The sequence below is a fragment of the Rhipicephalus microplus genome, chromosome 5 (genome assembly GCF_043290135.1).
Source record: "Rhipicephalus microplus isolate Deutch F79 chromosome 5, USDA_Rmic, whole genome shotgun sequence".
Taxonomy (NCBI): Eukaryota; Metazoa; Arthropoda; class Arachnida; order Ixodida; family Ixodidae; genus Rhipicephalus; species Rhipicephalus microplus.
The window spans coordinates 63432345-63454339 of record NC_134704.1 but is presented as its reverse complement, the minus strand read 5'-3'; the positions used below and the strand labels follow the sequence as shown (position 1 = coordinate 63454339).

Here is a 21995-nt window from a genome sequence, read left to right as displayed (position 1 = left end):
GGCAGCTAGCCTGCCTTTTGCCGCTTGTTCAAATCTTTTCGGTTCAACGTAGAATAGCTAGCACAGCAGCGGACGTGTTTTAAAACTTCCTGCTAGATAATAATTTCATTGCACTTGCCTCTATGTTTTCAACTTGTGCTCCCACTCTTTGCTGTGTCTTTTTCTCTGCTCAGTCGAAGGCCGCCTACGTGCTCTTCTACATGCGACGAGACTCTGGAGATCGAACGTCACCCAGGAAACGCAGCCCAGCGGCAGCGGCGTCTACCAGGCAGAGCGGTTCTGCGGCGGCTGACGAAGAGCGGATGGACCTCAGCTAGGGCACCGCCAGGACGCGAGTGACAGCCATGCCTCGGAAGCGGCCCCGGCAGTGTTGACGCACGCGTCGTGTGAAAAGACCGTAAGGTGATGCGCCACGGACGAAACTGTTGCCGCTGCCTCCGCCGCTGAGCACGGTGAGGCTCTGAGGGGGCTGGGGTCGACGAAACATAGAACCGAGGACAATGCGTGTGGGGCCCCGGACAAGCGTGCGGACCCTGGGGGAGCGCATACTGCGGCTGTGCCTGCAAGCCGTCCCAACCGAGGAGAGAGGAGGTTTTGTCTCGACATGGCTAATGTCCACTACGGGGACCGGCTTAGCTTTCGTCGTATCCTAATTATTGCTGCTGCATTTCTCCCCTCCGAGCTGTTTGTCTAACTTTTTTTTTTTCTTTAATCGTTGCTTTGTAGCTCTTTTAATCAGAGCTCACTCGAGCTAAAAAGCAGTGTGCATGCCTCGCACCTTTTTTCTTTAGAAATCTTCCCAGTATGCCATCTCTGTGATGTGTTGTCGGGGCAGCCGCTGCAGAGCACAGGTTATTGTAAACTGTAGTTCTTAATAAGTTTCACATGCTAGGTTATTGATAGTAACTTTTTTAAGCGTCAGAGATACAGTAGAACCTCGTTGATACGTTCTCAAAAAAAAAAAAAAAAACGGATGAAAAACATACGATCCGGTAAAACGTACTATCTAGGGCGACCGGGCATTCGAAGAAAGTGGGAAGGGATGATTGAGTATAGTTCGAAATATATGCGGGGTACGAAGAGCGGAGCAAATAAAGCGCTGTTGCCGCGCAGCGGCACTCGGCCTCTTGGCGCTTCACCAGTACGCGAGTGCAGTTTTTCCCATGTCTGAATATGCCACATGTACAGTTTCTGCGATTTGAAGTGTAGGAGCAGGGAAATCGTATTAAGCAGAAATGTTAGTGAGGTTCTACTGTAATTATTTTTGCCAGTTACATCAGCAGAAGTGCCACTGCTTTTGTGCGCTACGCGTTTCTGAAGTTATCGTCTTTTTCTTATTTTTTTTCAGTTTCCATGAGAAAACTTGCAGGTAGTTGGTCAAGTTCTCATGACAGGTTAGCGCTTCTATCTACAAAAGCTATTCAATTACTATGAAGTAAAAAATAAGAAGCCTAGATTGGGATGACTCGTACAGAGCTATTTTTTGCACTAGTGGGACTTGCTCAGTGATCGGTGGCGGTCCGGTGATTTTAAATGTTGGCCAGCTGTGGCAGCAAGCAAGAGAGTGAGGTGCAGATGTGTAAGTGCGTCTGTGAAGTAATTATAAGCGGATTGTGCACATCTAGAACCTAGACATTGCAAGCTGCACATTATATATTGGGAGCCTTCTAAAAATTGTGGTGCATTCTTGTGATAGGAATGTTGTCCCGCTAGCACAATGTGCGGGACACCGTTTGTGAGCTTTCCCTCTGTCGCGATTTCATTCTGACAGAATGCACAGAATTATTTTGTTGTGGGTGTGGTGGCAGTGTGCGTGAGACGACTGGTTTTTGTAAAGTGAGGCGATCTCGTGTGAGTTTTATATAAGCCAGCAACCGAAGGATGTCGTTTGCTTTCCAGATTTTCAAAGAAAAATGTGACGCTTCTGAGCCAAGCTGATCGACGTAGTCTCGAGTCTCAATCAGCATTTCTGTGCCGTTGCGCGTCTATAACGGTGTGTTTTCGTTGAAAATCTTTTTTTTACGGTTATTCTTGCTTAGATGAGCGATGTAATTTATTTTGTTACGGTGATTTTGATCAAGTGCTGAACAATGTGTGATGGCTTCCAGGCTTTTGTGTCCTCTTTTGTACATGTTTTCTTGTTTAGTTTTGTAAATTTGAATACCCCCTTCCTCCCCTTTTTTCCCCCTTCTCATTCCCAAAGACTGAGGCTGCAAGTGACAGCATGTTACCAGAGTTTCTGGAAGTTCTGGCCGTGAATTTCGACAGCGGAGCTAAATATTCGAATTCTAGAATGTGATGCTGTCATTTTTACATGGAAAAATAAAGAACCTTGCGAACATGAGTGTTGGCTGTCCTTTCTTTGTGCAGTGCTTAGATGCAATTCAGAAAAAGAACTGTTAATCTGTAGCTAAGGCAATACAATTTTTGGTTGTATGTGTAGGCTTTTATGCTGATTTCAAGTATCTAATTAGTATGGCAAGTGAGAATTACATCCAGCTGCCTTCACTTGACACAGCAACCCCTTTTTGCTTATTGGTTACATTGGGTTGTGCTTTATGGTGTGGTTTGGTTGGCTTACCATCATCAGCCTGACTACGTCCACTGTAGGACAAAGGCCTCTCCCATGTTCCGCCAGTTAACCCGGTCCTGTGCTTGCTGCTGCCAATTTATACCCGCAAACTTCTTAATCTCATCTGCCCACCTAACCTTCTGCCTCCCCCTAACCCGCTTCCCTTCTCTGGGAATCCAGTTAGTTACCCTTAATGACCAGCGGTTATCCTGTCTATGCGCTACATGCCCGGCCCATGCCCATTTCCTCTTCTTTATTTCAACTATGATATCCTTAACTCCTGTTTGTCCCCTAATCCACTCTGCTCTATCCTTGTCTCTTAAGGTTACACCTACCATTTTTCTTTCCATTGCTCGCTGCGTCGTCCTCAATTTAAGCTGAACCCTCTTTGTAAGTCTCCAGGTTTCTGCTCCGTAGCTAAGTACGGTAAGATACAGCTGTTATATACCTTCTTCTTGAGGGATAGTGGCAATCTACCTGTCATAATTTGAGAGTGCTTGCCGAATGTGCTCCACCCCATTCTTATTCTTTTGGTTACTTCAATCTCGTGGTTTGGCTCTGCGGTTATTACCTGCCCTAAATAGACATAGTCTTTTACAACTTCAAGTGCACTATTACCTATCTAGAAGCACTGCTCCTTTCCGAGGTTGTTGTACATTACTTTTGTTTTCTGCAGATTAATTTTAAGACCCACCTTTCTGCTCTCCTTGTCTAACTCCGTAATCATGAGCTGCAATTCGTCCCCTGAGTTACTCAGCAATCCAATGTCATCGGCGAAGCGCAAGTTACTAAGGTATTCTCCATTAACTCTTATCCCTAACTGTTCCCATTCTAGGTTTCTGAAAACCTCGTGTAAGCACGTGGTAAATAGCATTGGGGAGATTGTGTCCCCCTGCCTTACACCCTTCTTGATTGGTATTCTGCTGCTTTCTTTATGAAGCACTATGGTAGCAGTTGATCCCCTGTAGATTTCTTCGAGGATGTTTATATATACTTCATCTACGCCCTGATTCCGCAGTGTCTGCATGACAGCTGATATTTCTACTGAATCAAACGCCTTCTCGTAATCTATGAAGGCTATGTATAGTGGTTGGTTATACTCTGAGCATTTCTCTATTACCTGATTGATAGTATGAATGTGGTCAATTGTTGAGTAGCCTGTTCTAAATCCTGCTTGTTCCTTTGGTTGATTGAATTCTAGTGTTTTCTTAACTCTGTTAGCAATTACCTTTGTAAATAGCTTGTATACTACAGAGAGCAAGCTGATCGGCCTGTAATTCTTCAATTCCTTGTCATCTCCTTTCTTTTGTATTAAGATGATGTTAGCATTCTTCCAAGAGACTGGTACTCTTCCCGTCAGGAGACACATCGTAAACAGGGTGGCTAGTTTTTCTAACACAATCTGTCCTCCATCTTTCAGCAGGTCTGATGTTACCTGATCCTCACCAGCAGCTTTGCCTCTTTGCATGCTCTCCAAAGCTTTTCTGACTACTTCTATCATTACTGGGGGGGTGTCATCTGGGTTACTGCTAGTTCTTATAGTATTAAGGTCGTAGTTGTCTCGGCTACTGTACAGATCTCTGTAAAACTCCTCTGCTATTTTAACTATCCTATCCATATTGGTAGTTATTTTGCCTTCTTTGTCCCTTAGTGCATACATCCGACTTTTGCCTATCCCAAGTTTCCTCTTCGCTGCTTTGACGCTTCCTCCGTTTTTCAGAGCATGTTCAATTCTCTCCATGTTATACCTTCTTACATCGCATACCTTACGCCTATTAATCAACTTCGAAAGCTCTGCCAGTTCTATTTTATCTGTTGTACTTGAGACTTTCATGATTTGACGCTTCTTAATTAGGTTCTTCGTTTCCTGGGAAAGCTTGCCAGTGTCCTGTCTAACTACCCTGCCTCCAACTTCCACTGCACACTCCGTAATGATACTCGTCAGATTATCATTCATTGTATCTACGCTAAGGTTGGTTTCCTCACTAAGAGCCGAGTACCTGTTCTGTAGCGACACTCTGAATTCCTCTACTTTCCCTCTCAGTGCTAGCTCATTGATTGGCTTCTTGCGTATCAGTTTCTGTCGTTCCTTCTTCAAGTCTAGGCGAATTCGAGACCGTACCATTCTATGGTCACTGCATCGTACCTTGCCAACCACTTCCACATCCTTCACGATTCCTGGGTGTGCAGTCATTATAAAGTCCATTTCGTTCTTATTTTCGCCATTAGGGCTATTCCATGTTCCCTTGCGGTTTTCTCGTTTTCGGTAGAAGGTATTCAAAATCCGCAAATTATTGCGTTCTGCGAATTCTACTAGTAGCTCTCCTCTGGCGTTTCTAGTGCCGATGCCATAATCTCCTACTGCCTGGTCTTTAGCCTGCTTCTTCCCTACCTTTGCATTAAAGTCGCCCATCACTATAGTATACTGTGTTTTTACCTTACTCATTGCCGAATTGCGAATTTTTGAATACGGCTTACACCCGTATTCAAAAATGCTCCTTGACTTAAACTTGACTTGAAACTGTCTTCAATGCAGCACGTTTGAAATGCATCTGTGCATTAGTGCTACCTTGGCACCGCCCAAAGACTGTGTATTCGAAACGCGTTTGTGCTGCATGGAAGTCGCTGGCAAGTCGAGTTCACGGGGGTTAGTCCTTGCTATGTCAACCGTGTGGGCCATTGGACACTGCCGCACAACTTATGAAAGTGCAAGAAAACTTCACGGCGCCGCGATCGGAACGGTACGATTCCACAAACCTCTGTCGTTTATGGCTCCGCAAACATCACTGTGCCACCGTGTTCTGTTGACGACACAGTCACACTTGTCATTGGCTGGTACAAAGTGACGTCAGTTGTTCAGTTGAAGAGAACATGAGATGGGGAATTAAAATTATGCATTTATAGCTATTAAATGAGCTCTGAGAATGACAAGTCGAGGTATAGTACCGAATGGATGGCCAGGATCTTCAATACACACTTAGCTGAAAATTTGTGGAAGGGGGGTTCATAACCCCTTGAAGTCTGCAGTTACACCACCTGAAATGTTACCTCTATGCATGCTTTTAGGTTTGTCGCGTATTCGTGACATTGGGCACTACACCTAATATGTGGCTCAATATGGGGATTCATACAAGGCAACACCAATGCATCAATAAAGCCAATCTGTTCAGACCGTCTAAACTTGGCATCTCTGGAAAAAATCAGTTTCACAATGCATAAATTCAGCTAACAATCTACAGCTAGAAGTCCTCTATTCCGAAATTAGTATGGCTCTCCGGCAAAAATCAGTTTCACAATAAATGCATGAATTCAGCTAACAATCTATAGCTAGAAGTCCTATACTCCGAAATTGGTATGGCTGACTTCTATGAAGTCGGCGGCATTTTTCAATGGAGGCGAAAATGCTCCAGATCCATGTAGTTTTAGGTGCGCGTTGAACCCCAAATGGTTGAAATTTCTGGAGCCCTCCACCACGGCCTCTTTCATAAGCTAATAGTGTCTTCGGGACGTTAAACCCCATAAATCATCAGCGCGATAGTCTACTGTAATAGTTTACTCTTCAATGATGGTGCCATACAAGTTTCGACCATTTGGGGTTCTTTATTGCGCACCTAAATTGAACTACATGGATCTCGAGTATTTTCGCCTCCATTGAAAAATGCTGAAATTGGTGTAGCTGACTTCATAGAAGTCCGCTACACCAATTCCTAGGTAGAGGACTTCTAGCTGTAGATTGTTAGCTGAATTCATGCAGTTACTGCGAAATAGAGTTTTTCTAGAGATGCCAAGTTTTGTCTTCTGAACAGATCGACTTTATTGATGCACTTGTATTGCTTTCTATGAATCCCCGTACTGAGCCGCATATTAGGTAAATGCCGGTTGTCACAAATTCACGACAAACCTAAAATTTTGTATGCATCGAGGTTACCTTTTAGATTGTGTAACTGCAGACTCCAAGGGGTCAAAGAGCTCGTTTTGCAGGAATTCCGCCATCGGCAGCGCGTTGTTGGTTGTGAGTAAAAAATCTTGTGCGTGACTGAAAAATCGAGAAAGATGCAAATAAAGTCCTAGTGAAGATTGAACCGGGTCTTTTGCACGGCAAGCAGGTGTTTTACCGCACAGCCACTCTTATGCTTGGAAATACAGTAAAAATAACTTCCTCTGCTTACAAATGCAGTGAAAGTCACTTTCATGGTTTACAAACACCTGTCCTGTATGCATGCGTCACAATACATGTAATATTGCGAGGTAGAATCGTACTTTGCCATCTGGTGTCGAAACATGTGATTACCGGGACTTCATGGTTCAAAGCCGGCCACCCACTACAAAAGGCAGAGACTTTACTGCTCGTATTCCCTTCAGACCACGTAGCAGTTGCATAGCAAGTTCGAAAACATGTTGCATTCATTTTTTGGTCATTTAAAGCACGAGCAAGATGCAATGGGCTTGCAATCTTGCAGCCGGTGCCATACCGTCAATGACTGGTTGTTTTGCTCGCCACGAGATGAGGCGAAAATAGGCTGTGGTTGCTCTCGCTCCCACTTGAACACGTTGCCAGCAGCCGCCGGAGCGTGCAGGCCACACGCTCCCATGTTCCCTCTGATAAAAATTGACAGTGTACATATATGATGTATCTTCACCTCCATTATTTTTTTAAGATTAAAACTATTTTACAGGCTTGCAGATTCTTAAGTTCAGTAAACTTTAAAACTCAACGTTTTGTACCACTACATGCATGCATAATACATGCACTTTGCTGCTATTCAAAGATTCCTCTGCATCACTCTGTACCAAAAAAAAGACGTTCACACACGCCCACTTCCTATTCTGAAAAGTATTGTGCAAATCACTTCGAACCTCTAATTTACTAAATGTGCCCATACCTAGGTATTCAAAAAGTGCAAATTTTGTGGTGCCTTAATAAGATGTCGTCGGCACACTCGGCTGCCAGGTTACGTTGCACTCAAAACTGCTTTAGTGCTTCCTGGCCAGTGCTGGTAGTATTTTGGTGTATGCGGTATAATAGCTGAGGTTTTGGTGCAAAAACCTAGTGAATAAAGTTTATTGCAGCTCTACAACACGAACACTACAATAATGATAAGTGGAGGTTGTTATTCTTGTCTTCGTGTTATGCAGTTGCAATCACGTTCCTTAGAACTGAGCATGCCAAAACAGATAAAAAGATGACCATTTGGACTGGTTTAACATCGCCTTTAAAGCTTTAAACAAATGCATTCTATGTGAAATACGTGATATAATGGTTGGGCATTTTTTTTTAGAGCAAAAGCACTTTTATTAGCCTATTTATCGAGATTTTGTTCTGTGTTAGCACCATCACTCTCAGCGTAAGCTACACCACGCGAGCGTGTGGCCCAGCGCACTGCAAGGTTGTACTGTACCACTGTTGTGGCACATTGTAAAACTTTCAGGGGAGAGTTTGGTTGTTCCTGCGTGTGCAGATCGCCACCACCTGCTTGCTTTTATTCTCTAGGCCATCAATTCTGAAGCTGATATCACAAAATTGCAAAATGGGGGCGAGCATGAAAGCTTGCTTGCTTGCTTTCAACTCTTGGAAGTTACCACGAATGAAGCTAATATCACCGCTCTATAAAACTGTGGCGGGAGTGGAAGTATGTCGCGGCACTGTGCTTACGCAGGAACAGCCAGACCCTCTCCTGATAACACGAAAATACGCCACGTTCCGCACCGCCCGCAAACTTGCAGTGCTTTCGGCCACACACTCGCATAATGTAGGTCACTCTAAGCACGATATTACAGGTTTGTTTTAGCCAGTCGGGCTCTGAGTTCTTGTCAGTTTAAGCATTGAGCTTGTCTGGCTTGTATGTTCGGGAATCGAGCCCAACTGTCTCTCAATTTTTTTACAGCTGTTTAAGGACTTAATAGGATGCTACTAGTACCAACGTACTATGAGAACACTGTATGAAATGTTGTTTTGGCCTGTTTACAAAACATACTCCAAATCTGCTTTTTTTCAGTAATTGTTTATTGTAACGTATTAACACATGTACATCTGTAGCATTAGAGCTTTTCGTATTGTATACAGACATTTCACCGAGATTAAACATGACTCAAGTGTTGCCTTTAGTGGTTGCAGAAATGAAAAATATCTGTCTAAAGCTTGGGCATAAAATCTACTAATTATTTTGTATAACTATCAATAAAAACTCATAAATGTTGCTAAAGTAATATATAAATAAGGTAAACAATGACCTGACTAGCAAGTTTAAAAGGCTTTGGGCTGCCAAGCGATTTCACTAAAATGAAAATAAACTGGGTATCACTAGTTTCCAGGAAGTGGGCAGGAACCAGACCGTTTCTGGTTTCAGCTCCAATGTTTTTCTTTTAGAACGGAGCATTCGCATTGACGGCCACACCGTGCTAAAAATTACGAAGTTGAAGTTCCCGAAACTATGTGGTGGTACAATTGTAGGGGGCACTGCAGTAGAGAGCCCAAAGCTAATGTAAAGGGGCCTCGTGACACCCTTTGAACACGGTCGAAAAACGCTGCCAACCTGTAGTAGAGGCTCTTTTGTGCCCGTGAGCCAAGTGATGTTGTACTGTATGCAGCAGAGATTTTGCTCGGAAGTCGCTTTCTCCCTCATTGGGGAAATAACTGCGCAGCTGGGAACAAGCTAGCACAAAGGGTATTGGCTGGTCTCACGAATGGTACGAGATCAACCAATATTTTCTGGGAAAAAAAAAAAGTCTTTCAAAATGCTCGACTGATATGGGCAGTGCTTCTCATGCAGCCTAAGTACGTCGAACCTAAGTGCAATGGGCTGTAATATCTGTAAGCTAATAATATTCCTCTCCAAAAGAGCAGATCTTGCATTGTGACCCCTGTGTGCGGCTAGATGCCCAAAGCGCAGCATAGGCGTATGTCAATGACCTAACTAAAGCTTTGTGCTGGCTTGAACCTCTTTAATAATGTTGTTGACGACATCTCGAGTGCTTGCTTGGCCTCCCAGATCCGGGGTGTGGACCTGTTGCAAGAAGAAAAAGGTGAAAACTGGTGTCGAACGGCATCAAAGCACCATGATAACATCAAAACTGTTTCGCCCGATGTATTTGTGTATGTTTCTCACATGAAACTACGATATCCAGCACTGCTAGTAGCATTCCAAAATGTCTACTGTTGGATCAACTTCGACAGTGCCTGGGTCATTGACACGAAAGGTAGCCACACATCCAAGCAACACCTGGAAATGTTAACTGCTCAATCGGACCCTGCTGAGTGTACACTCATACCTCATTATAACAAAGTTGCATCTTACAGGAAAATAAGTTCGTTATATACGAAAATTTATTGTGAATATTTATTTTTAACACTATATCTATTGCAAAACTATTTTTCATTTACTTTGTTATAACGATATTTTGTTGTATCCGGTTTCGTTACATTGAGGCTTGAGAGTATTTGTGCATAGTCTGCAGAACGAGTGAAAAAACAACACCGCAACAAGAATGGCGGTAAAAACAATAGTGGAGGGGGGGACATTGAAGAAAAGTCGCTGGCTTCAGAACCGGCCGGAAAGTCATTCGTTGGAGAAAGGACCGTATGGCTCCTAAAACATTGGCCAGTTTTTAATTTTAATATTAAGAACTCTGCACTAAAAGTGGCTGGAAAATTAGTTTAATTCGTAAAATTCATTACCTTCCAAAGCAGGTATAAGTGACAAGTATATTTTCTTCTACTGACAAATTATAGGAGTTTTAGAAAAAATAGACCATTTTTTAGTTATAAAACTTTGCACGATATGTCCTAGCTGACATGCTATGATGTAGGAGCTTGCTCATTCATCCGTGTGCCTTTGTTTTTATTATTATACAGTTGACCACTATCAGACTGGCTTCTAAAGAAGTACCAGTGCAAAAATCTGCATATCCTGTTTTTTGTCTAGCAACAGTAACTAACGACCCACATATCATGGTTTGAGCAGTAAACTATTAGTTATTCGAAAATGTTTTATTCCCACTTTGAATTTCAGAAAGCAGCAAGAAAGACAAAACCAGGGATGTTTTAATTCGAAACATAGGTGACTACGTGTTCACACATAAGTCGCTCGCGCACTGTGCGTGTTCACATGTGCAGGAGCATGTGTTGACAATTCAGCAGGAACATGGCAGCCAGCACACTGATATAATGGTTGTTGGAAGTTTACATTAAATCAAATTTCGTTGATGTTACGAGGTGCTCTCATTTGGATGGAACAAATGCCAAAATTGGTCTTGAACATGCTTCAGGGCACACCTGCCGTTGATGTTTTGCAGACAATGTGTATGTGTACACACAAGTCTTGTCTCAACAGTTATCTCACCTTCAAAATTTTTGTGCCACTGTTCCTTAAACATGGGCACACAGCATTAAAATGAAGGTTACAAGCACAAAAACATAAAACGAGGATATGTGAAATATGAAAAAAGAAGGCATATCGGCCAGTACACAATAAATCAAGTCGTAGCTACCTTAACAAGAAAATAAACGTAAGATATCGAACGGGTGGGTGAATTTCTTAAGCAGAAACTACAATGACTCGTTAAATTGAACCTGGAAAGGACCAAGAAAATTTGTTCCACCTAACAGGATTCCTTTTTACCACGTGATGAACATGGTGGCACAATTCAAGCACTAGTAGTATGAAACCAATTTATATCGGAGTCGGTTGTTCCTTTTAAGTACCAGTTCCTTTTAAGAGACTTGCATTTACTGAGAGTATAGCGTATTATGCTAGTTGAATATCGTAAAGAGAAAATTTCTGTGACATCAAACATGTACTGATATTAATAAAGGTGACATGGACAGGTAGAAAATAGTAAACAACGAAACCCAAGGCTAGTACGCTCACCCAATGCAAAAAGTGCATTTTCGACTTTCCCTATCCAAAACAACATTAATAAGAATCAACCGACAATAATGTAATCTCTGCATAATTGTCTGTTTTTAATATTGTGTCTAACGAAGAAAAATGAGCTCGTGAAATTTCCTTTTTTTTTTCTCATTTCTGAAACAGGTGTGGCATGAACATGTGATATGTTTACATTGCGAGCCTGTCCAATAAAATTTTCAAGGCACCGTCTGGGCCAGCACATAGTGCACACTATTTACAGTTTTCACAAATGTCACCAATAATGCACCAACTTTTCCAAATTCTCGACATACCTTGTCAACATTCAAGGTCTTGTCAATTGCATTTCTTATCACAGTGGCATGGTCCTTCAATCTAAAAAAACAAAAACAAATGTTACTGACTAAAAAAAGGAATTCCATCAAGGATACTTAAGACGAGCATATTTGCAACTCTCTTTTCAATCCAGAACATTTCAGTGAGCAGACATTCTTGAGGTTTATTGATAACTCTTGCGTGAATCTGTGGAAACTACCAAAAAGGTGGCCCTGAAGTGAGGAACATCTTGAAGATTGTAAGCATCTTGCGTGTCGTGCCATCACTACAGAACATGGAAATCGTACAGGATGCTCACCCCAGATGATCGAGCAGGTCAACACCCGCATTCATCATGGCCAAGGGGTTGGCGATGTTTTTCCCAGCGATGGACTTTCCGGTGTTGCGTGTTCCCTAGATGAGATGGGAGCAAGGCTTTGAGGAATTTTTCAACTCGTGAGATACAAGACATACTCGGACATCTGATGGTACAGAATTATGTATCTTTTAAGGCTGATCATGGCTTTGGATTTCATTGTTTAATTATAATCATAATTATTTTATAATTAGTTATAGTTATAATTCTTTTATGCACAGGGAGAATTCTTGTGGGTCAGTGCAAATTAAAACACACACTGTGTTCCTTAAGTGTTATACTTGATAGTTTCATTGCTTTTTTTATTGGTACTGAGTCTGAAGGCTTAATGATGCCTTGTGCTGCCCAGCCAGCACAGCTAGTAGATGTGCTTATGCGAGCATACATTTCACCTTTATAAGTTCGTTTAGTACTTTGTGTGCCACACTACGGTCAGACGGTGACTCCCATGATCTGAAAAGGGCGTGCTCTTACAGTTTCAAACACAGCGTAATCATGGCCATAGTTCCTCCCAGACGTTATGCCCGGTCCACCGACAAGGCCACAGGCTATGTTGGTTAGGATGTTGCCATACAGGTTGGGCAATAGAAGTACATCAAACTGCGACGGGTTGGACACAAGCTGCAAAGAAAGAGACGTTAGCATCAGAAGTTGTAGAACATAGAGCATTCAATGCTTCTATGCAGATGCATGCAATATGACTACAGCCATTTTAGTACCACCCAGTATGCTTGGCTCCTAAAACTAATAATACAGATAGCCTCTTCATTCAATTCAATTAAAATAGCTCGTGTCAAAATCTGCAATGCTGAATGTATCAGGAAAGGAAAAAAAAAATACAAGGAATATGTGTGTTTATTGAATGTGAATGCCTCGAAGGTCCGTTTGTAAACCTGGGTGTCTTTGAGCAGCAAACTTAAAAGTGCTAAGTCTGTTCTCAATAGGGTATAATATCACTGTTGTTTTTGAAGCAGCTAGCCTACCATCTAGGTTTACCTGGAAGTTAGCTTGACCAAGAACAATGCCAAATTAACAGCAATTAACAACTAAACATGAACAAGCTATCTTTCTTTTTCACAGTTTGTGTATTAATGTCACTTTTAAATAATTTGACCTTACAGCTGCCGCCTGCTCGCCTAACAGTTAGAAAAATAACTTGCCACTTACCAAGCTTACTTAAATTATTAACCACCCGTGACGGCAAAGTTTTGTTTGTGACCTTTTTACTGCAATTCCCAGCTTTGGAGTATATGGTAAAGACGAAATTGAATAGTAGATGCTCTAGTGTATTATGTGTGTAATGCTAGCATCATTAATTGTGATGAATAGAAGAAACTAGCGCCCCACAGCCGGCAAGAGCATGAGACAACGTTCGCTCCAAGCTTCGGTGACGCCGAATGCGCAGTTTTCAAATAGGGGGACTAACGTGTGGTTTTCCTGGCTTCTAAAACCACTTCTACCACGCGTCGTCAAAGTCATAGCCAATCCAGAAAGTTCTTGGCGGCTTTTTTCCATCTGTTTACACCAGCATCGCACTTTTCCCCGCCCCGCCTTTTATTTCTTTTTTTTCCTACTTTTTTTTCTTTTTCTCTTCTCCTTGCTCATTTCCTTTGTATTCTTGATTCCCCTTTTTCTTAGTCAACATGCCACCAAAGTCTCAAGGCAATTCAGCTGAGTGGGCTACCTACTTAAAACATTTTTTTTGCCACTGACTTTTCCTATTAAACATGTGCTATTCAGACCCCATGTGGTATCGCTTACCCTCGACATCTTGACATTTAAAAACATGCTGCTCGCTTCTTCCCTTATTTGCAACTGCTTCCTTGTTGTACTTCCCATTCACAGGTGTTTGGGAATAGGCCAATGCACTATTGTCGGCAACCTTTTGCGGTGAAGGGACGCGGTGCTCATATGCCGGTTTCGAAGTATTTCATGCTCTTTCCTTTGTGTCTGTAGTGGCCACTGCTTTGTAGCACAGCACTCCTACTTTGTGTTCCTTCTCCCTCCTTTTTGTGCTTCCCCTTTTCCCAACCTCTGAGAACAGTTTGTAACATTGCAACCTAACTTGAAATGAAGCAAGGGCTGCGCTCTTCTGCTTTATGGAATATTTTCTTTTCAGACAGCGATTACAAAGGGGGACACACGCCACAACCAGGAGTTGACGTCACTACTAACTTTCTTAAAACTAACATGCCAAGGATGAAAAGGCGCCTTAGACAAAGATAGGTCCTCCTACTGAAATGTCGACCAGCCTGTTTGAGGGACTTTCACTATTCACCCTGATTATCCCCCTTAACATATCATGTTGTGTGAATTGCATTTGCAAGCGTTTGAGCTTAATTCGCGTCTGCAGAGGATATAATAAAGTCATTCAGCCTCTTCTAGGGTTATAATGTGCCTATGAGTTCTTTGTCATCACTGAAATCAGACCTTCTGACTCAATGAAGAACATTGATTTCATACATTCATTCTTGTGTCTGTAAATTGACTCTATAAATTATGCATTCACGGCCATCTTTCAGTAGCCTTGGCTTGCCCTGGGATATGATGACTATGTTTGGTTGCAAAAACTTGTCACATTGATCGTTCATCGTCGAACAGCTCATAGTATTAATGAAACTTTAAAAAGTGCCCACTTCTTGTTCCCTGTTCCGCAAGTAATGACCCATACAACCTAGTAGTCCTTGCTGAAAGCCTTGGCAATGACATTTAAGCTGACCTGCATGCTGCAGTTGTCAATGATCATGTTGTCAAACTCAATCTCTGGATAATCCTTTGAAATCTCGGTGCAGCACTTGAGGAACAATCCGTCGGACAGTTTCCTGCAAAAAGTGAACAAGTAATCAGTCACAAGGCTGGCAAAAGATGCACGGCTGATGAAAGCGCATTGTTTGAAACGGCAGCTCTTTGCAATGGTTCTAACCCATACCGTGCTCTTGCAACGTCAAAGCGACAATGCCTTTGTTAATGCTACACATCTGATGCATACAAAGAAGACAGCACTTCTACTTGCGCTCAAAGGAACGCTAAAGGGAAATGACGAATCAGAACAATGAATTGGTCTAGATTGATAAATTGTACTGCGAGAACTCCAACCTTGTTAATGTCACCACCAGTAGGTTTATTACTGGAGCAGAAAACCTAGGTCGAAGTTTCAATTTTAAGTTTTGCAGAGAAATCTCTACACACGATGTAATGAATTTCAAGGTGTATTTTTCATATTTTGGCAATATTTGCTCAACGAAACTTCCTGAATCTCCATGACCCATCTCAAAGAACAATGTACCTTATTTTTACTGATTAGGAACTGCATAGGACCTAGCAGTTGCCATCAAAATTTCATGTGGTCACAACGTTTGGTGTGTGAAATTTCAGGGTGGCGTCACCACTAGCATATTCTTTTTGCATGTTTCCTCACTTATCAAGGGCCTTCTCACAGCAATAGGAATTTTAGAAGAGTAATTTACCGATGCATGTAAGAAAATGTTTTTCCTCTTTAGTGTCCTTTTAAGCAATTTTATTAATATATAAAATATTTTATGGGACGCTAATGTGTGGTTACAGAAGCAGTTTCTGAGTAATTTGCGCCATACGGCGTACTTCTTTGCAATTATACCCTCCTTGTGCAGTGTGTTATCTTGGTGCAGCAACAATTGGGAACAAACTCTGGCATCGTATTCGTGCCAGGGAAAAAAAAAACACCGCCACTCAAAACAGCTCACATGATGTTGGCCTTGTGCACAGCCGTAATCTTCTTTCTCCCATTTTGCCGCGCAAACTCAAAGCCATAGCGCGCAATCTCCTCCGATTTCTCTCTTGTTATCAGCTTCATGCTCTCCACTACGCCTGGAACACTCTAAAACATGAGAAAATGGTAGAAAAAGAAGAGGGCAGGCAGACGTCATTGGTGCATCACATGGAAATGTGTACATACGACGCATAAAATGCGATTTCAATTTACATGTCGCAACACTGTCCTACTGCTGCACCTTTTATATCACCTTGTTACTTTAGCCTTAATCATTCAAAAACAGGCTTTGAGGTCAAGCTTTTATTTGATCAACATGAGCGTAGGATGGAGCTCCTTTTTGGATGTAGGGGGACACCATATTTCATTGGCATTGCTTGGGGCAAGGGACTCCCCCAATCACAACTCTTCTTGGTTATCAGTAATTACACACACGCACATTTTTGTCTCTCTCACTCTCTCTTCAACGACCCCCGGCTGCCCAAAATCCTAGCTACGCCCCTGCCTTATGAATATTCTTTGGTGAAACTTGCAATGAGGCATTGCTCAAGAGATGCCTTTAATTATGGTGTCTTCGAGCATACTGCCAGAGTATGTAGAAACAAGATTCATGCACAGCAATCACTTTCAACATGTTCACTGCGTCATGAGTCACCGGTGGGTCATGGCCTGTGTTCCACCTATGTGGCTGCGAAGTTACATGTATTTATCTGCTTGCGGCTGCAATAACTCTATGACACTTGAACGCAGAGGTATGGTTCTTGTTGCATGAGGATACACACCGCGAAAAGAATGCTTCTCATGCTAACCTCTACAACCAACCAGTGACCCATGACACACTCAATAAAAATGTGTGTGCGCGTGACCCACCAGTCACATGTGCACGAGAGCTCCCCATATTGTGCTGCTATTTGAAGCTCGAAAATGCAACTCATACATATCGTCTTTTGCACTGAACCTGAAAGATATGATTGCTTTTAAGGAGCCCAGTGGCGGCACATTCTTTCATTGTATTGCTGGCTAACCTTTTCCACAGTTTTTGAAATACGTGTCGTTGGGCTAAGTGTATGAGTTTTCCCTGCTGCTTCAAATAAGCGTGCTAAACGCCCGCTGCAAACGTGGCAGTGCCATCTTGTTGGAGCGAAAGATAGACGCATAGTCCCGTGTTCCACCAGTGGGTCACGATGCACCTGGGGGATATACCCATTGGTCTTCAGGTGGGTCACCCCACACCTAAAACCAAACGAAGTAATGAAGCATGCTGCAGTGAACAAGTAAAAGGAACTCAAAAGATATGTGATGATAGATGAAGAGGTTTTATTGCATTCTGGTGCTGCTTTCCTTATTGTGCAGTTTTAAGAGCAAGAATAAATACATATACAGAGGCTGAATACTATGCTGTAGATACAAATGCTGCATGTAAAGAGCTCAGCTATATTTCATCATTGCAAACAGGGTAGCTTCTCATGTGACCTCTGATGCTGCTACAATGATGATGACAGTATTACTCCAATGCATTCACGTTCAAAACAAGTTAGGTGAACGGATAAGAGTGTGAGCTTTTTTTTTTTTTGTCCCTTCCTTTTTACACTCCATTAAAGGAGTGAACAATACACTAAAGAATAATCACTGGTATAGACATTGCAGAGAACTAACCTCATGCTCGGCACAACTGTATTCTCCCTCGGTGTTTTGGCGTATCAGCACAATGTCAATGTTGTCGTGACGAGTCGGAACACCAGGCTGGCTCTTGCAGTGGACAATGTTGACAAAAAGCTTCAGTCGTAGACGCAACTCCACGTTGCGGGACTTGTAATTTGGCGAGTTGTGTCTCGTTTCAATGTTGCCTGCCAGGACAAATGACATGCTCAGATTGCACAGTCCTCTCCCTTACCCACCCTTCCCACAAAAACACAGTCACAGTGACAGACATGGAAGACGAGAAGAATACAACTAAGCATGAAAAGCTACCAGTTAGAGGGACCTTGAAATGACTCTGGTGATGAGCCAATAGCATGCGTCCTTTAGTTCATTAACACACCAATTTATGGGTATTGAGAGTAAATAAATAAAGTGTGTAATGTGCATCGTTACAAATTGGACTGTGCCACCACACTGAGTATCCGGCCACCGCTGTTTCAAGGTGCGCAATACTTCGCAGTCTCACTTGTGAAATTGATTTTATTGGCTTCTTAGAGAAAAACCTGAAAAGAAAACAATTAAGTCCAAAATTTTCATACGCCTCGTGCATTTAACACAGTTCATTTCTCTTTGACTGCCTTAATGGCATACATGCTTGTGGTGAGGAGAAAGAGCATAACAATCTTATTACATGTCATGTCATAAAATAAGGTAGGTGTGTTGCATTGAGGCAAAAGAAACATTAAAAACCTTTCAGGGCAACGCCATTTCTTTTGATGGCTATGATGGCTTCGTCCACATTCTCCAGATCATCCTGGGTGGAGTCAAGATGAACCTCTTCGAAATCCACAGGCACACCGCCATACCTGATAGCAAACGAGCATGAACATATTACTGCTGTGTATGCATAAACCAGCAAGTTGTTTCTTCAAAGCAGTTGATGAGAAAACCACACAGGTCTTGTGTTTATACCCACAGTGCTCGCAGACCGAAATACAAGATCAAATTATCTGGTACGTTGATTGGTATACATGGCCAACAGTTCTAGATATTCACATCGCGTTGCTACAATTATGGCCACTATAAAAGCAAGGCTGGCCCTGATGCAAGTGTTTCGAGACGATGTGAAGTTAATGCCGAAACGATATAAAGTTAAAACAGTGGAAATAAAAAAATAAGCATAACTTAGCCCTTAATTGTCACATTTCAATCTGTGAGCAATGTATGCACATATCTGGTCTGTGTACGAATGGACTCGAGCTTTAGCATACCTTTACCACACTTTCACTTCACACTTGTCTTGTAAGTCCAGCGCCAAAGTACTCCATGAGAAGATCTTTTCAAAGATTAAGGAACGTTGCCTAACATGCGATAAAGCTCGTGATTAGTCCTGGTACTTGTCTTGCTCACTGTTTTTAGCGGGCGCATGGCTAGCCATCACACGCAGAATTGATGGCCCAGTGTTGATAAATTATTGCGAGGTCGTGCTGTATCTGTGCCAACATTCACCTTAAAGTGATAGATGCTAATGAGCCACGTGAACAAAGCTTAAAGAAAATATTGCCCTATTTTGCAAGGATGCCATATGTGTTTCATTGTTTATTGTTGGCACTTCAATGAGCATTTCATTCCAACCTATATTTGGGATGTTTGGTGGGTTAACATGCTATGTGCTTGAATGAATGCTAGCATTTCAAAGTACTTCAATGAAGTGATAGTTGATTTTTATTTGATTAACAGGCACACCAATAATTATAACACAATCTCGGGTGTCGACAGCGGTCATGAATGAATGTTCCTCCAAAAAATAATTGACGTTCTTGTCTCGGTAGCAACATTTCTGAGAATTCATATTTTATGAGACACCTTGCACATCCAACGAAGCCCTGAAACGTAGCTGCAATACATGTGCTGGAAGCTATATGTACCTGAAAACTTCACGAACATGCTTCATCAGCTCAGGACCGATACCGTCACCGGGCAGCACTGTAACCATGAAGCGACCTCCATATTTTGCCTTAGCTGTTGCATGAGCGGGCTGTGCCTGTCCTGAAAAGTACTGAACATAAATATGAGACATTATTTTCAATGTCCTCAAAAATGCATCTATCCTAGCACTATGAAAAATGCAAGGAGACCACCTTTACTATTGCTTTAGCAATGTATCTGCTGCAGGTAGGAAATTCGGTAGCTTTAGTTACAGTGACACCAAACTGAATGGGTTCTCATTCACCATATCGTATTTTTTCACTAACTCGTGTTTGTTAGATGTGTGTCCCACATTACATTTTAAATCGCGGTCCTAGACATCTCGTTTTCGAGTTTCTTGCTATCGCGACTGACTCATTTCAGCAATCTATGAGGGAAGCATTCAATCGCACTTGAGAAATTCGATCCTGATCGAGACAGGATCGCGATCCGATGTGCCCGTGTGACCCAAGTACTTGATTCGTTTCGTGAGCGTAAAGCAGCTTTTATTTAATGCCAGATTCCCATAGAGTGACGGAACTCGGCAGCGAGAATAACATCTCTATTCTGTGAGGAAAACACTCAATCGCGGTTGAGAAATTCGATCCCGATCGAAACTTGATTGCGTTAAAATGTGCCCGTGTGACACCGTACTTGACTCGTTCCATGAGCGTAAAGCAGCTTTTAGTTCACTACCAGGTTTCCGTAGCGTGGCGAAATTCGGCAGCGAAAATGCAATATCACGCAAAGCTTCGGCCACGGAAGCACTCGATGTGCGTCACTTATCTTCTCAAAAGGCACACTTACGAATTTGATAACTCAAGCTTTATTTGCGCTAATCATGCGCACAATTGCAAGCGCGCCAAGACCGAGCATTGGCGATCGGTCAAGCCGTTTGCTCCCCAGATTAGGGAGCCGTGCGTTGATAAGTGGTTGCGCAGCAACAGCACCTCCGCACATTGCACTAGAGCTGATAAGACACGAGGCGCTCGTTTATTTGTAGACTGTGTCGCCGGGTTTTGCGGCTGACCTTAGGATCGTCCTGAGCTGCACATGCGTACTTTGCACGTCCGGAGGTACGACACGCACGGATTACCTTTCGCGCAGCGCTTGTAGATCCTGTGGGAAGCACTATGCGAGGCACCAACTGGGACACATTGGCCAGCAGACGCACTGAATTTGCCATTATTGCGTGTTCCTGCGGTGCACAGACCCCGACCCGGATGGAAACCCAAACTAGCTGCGAGGTAGCGGACGGCTGGAGTGTCGTAAGTACATCGGCTGATGATGATACCAGTTGGTGGCAGTGCTGTGCGCAACGCCACCGTGTCAGACTTTTTCGTGCAGTAAATTCACCAATATGTCGCTTGTTTGCTGGGCTGTGTAGTTACACCAGAATAGTAGCTTGAACAGAGTTACATTCTGTCGATGTTCTTAAAAAAAAAAAAAACGCACGTTCTACAGACTTGGTTTTATGTTTGTGGCAGAAATTCAGATCTTCGATCAACGGCATTCTACTCAGCAGTTTCTGGAAGGTCAGCGAATCCTGCCTATATCAAGTTTTTCGGAGGTGAGCCGCTTTTCTGGACACTGTAGCTCATTTATTGCGGTGCCACACTGGCACACGAACTAAGCCTAACGCAGCACCGGTAGACGCCGTCGCTCGCGCTGCAGACGCGGCCGGCGTCTATGCCGAACCCAGCGAGCAGTGCGACGCCCCTTTGCTACTCGCTTAACGGCTTTATCCTCGACTGCAATGGAAGTTGTTCACGTAGACGGTGAAGAAATATCGCCGACAGATGTCCGCAAGGAGAATGGCTGGCTCGAGGTTCGGGCCAAATACAAGGAACGCAAGGCGCGCGTCGCGGGCACTGACCCTGCTGCGCAGACCGCTGACGCGCTCAACGATGATGAAGCGTTTGTCAAAAGAGCAGCCAGAAACGTGCGACGACTCAGCATGGCGACCAAAAAACCGAATCTGCCGGTGGATGACATCAAGGTCATCGTACGCCCTAGAGATGGCTTCAGCACCAGGACACATCGTGCTGCTCGGATCGGCGACAGCATACGTGCCGCTGCCGGACTGAACCAAGAGGAAACCAGAGGCGATATCTTTCGCGTAAACGAAAGACAGAATATTGTAGTAGTGAGTACTCCATCGGAAGAGAGAGCCAGAAGATATTGTGAAATCTCCAAGCTAACCATGGGAGACAAAGATTACGCAGCGAGGGCATATGCAGCCGCGCCGGAAAATACAACCAAGGGCATCATCCGTGGGATTCCCGACGAAGATTCTCCTGAGGATATTGAGAGACACCTCGTCAACGAGCACAACCCTTCGTTATTGCACGCGAAGAGGATGGGAAGCACGGCACACGCTATCGTCGTATTCGAAGGAAGTGTAGTGCCGCGCTACATATACTACAACGGAACGGAGCACCGTTGCGTGCTCTACAAGAAACAGTACGAGACGTGCTACGCTTGCGGCCGACTTGGACATCGATCCGA

General features: G+C 43.2%; 2 protein-coding genes across 6 annotated transcripts in view; one reads left to right on the top strand and one right to left on the bottom strand.

Moving 5' to 3' along the window:
• Positions 1-862, top strand: part of LOC119174469 (ubiquitin carboxyl-terminal hydrolase 15) — a 56970-nt gene extending 56108 nt beyond the window's left edge. For all 5 annotated transcript variants that reach the window (XM_075895603.1, XM_075895602.1, XM_037425383.2 and 2 more), the window contains one exon: positions 174-862. In XM_075895603.1, coding sequence (XP_075751718.1) covers positions 174-317 — 144 coding nt within the window. In that variant the 3' untranslated portion in view covers positions 318-862. The remainder of the gene's footprint in view (positions 1-173) is intronic.
• Positions 863-9118: 8256 nt separating this feature from the next.
• Positions 9119-20754, bottom strand: Idh3g (Isocitrate dehydrogenase (NAD(+)) 3 non-catalytic subunit gamma). Its single transcript, XM_037425384.2, has 10 exons — positions 20584-20754; positions 19448-19578; positions 18270-18385; positions 17535-17725; positions 15853-15986; positions 14850-14952; positions 12605-12751; positions 12074-12168; positions 11754-11814; positions 9119-9576 (listed from the first exon to the last, which is right to left on the bottom strand). Exons 1-10 carry the CDS (start codon positions 20671-20673, stop codon positions 9487-9489), a joined length of 1158 nt encoding a protein of 385 aa, XP_037281281.1. The 5' UTR covers positions 20674-20754; the 3' UTR covers positions 9119-9486.
• Positions 20755-21995: the final 1241 nt, after the last annotated feature.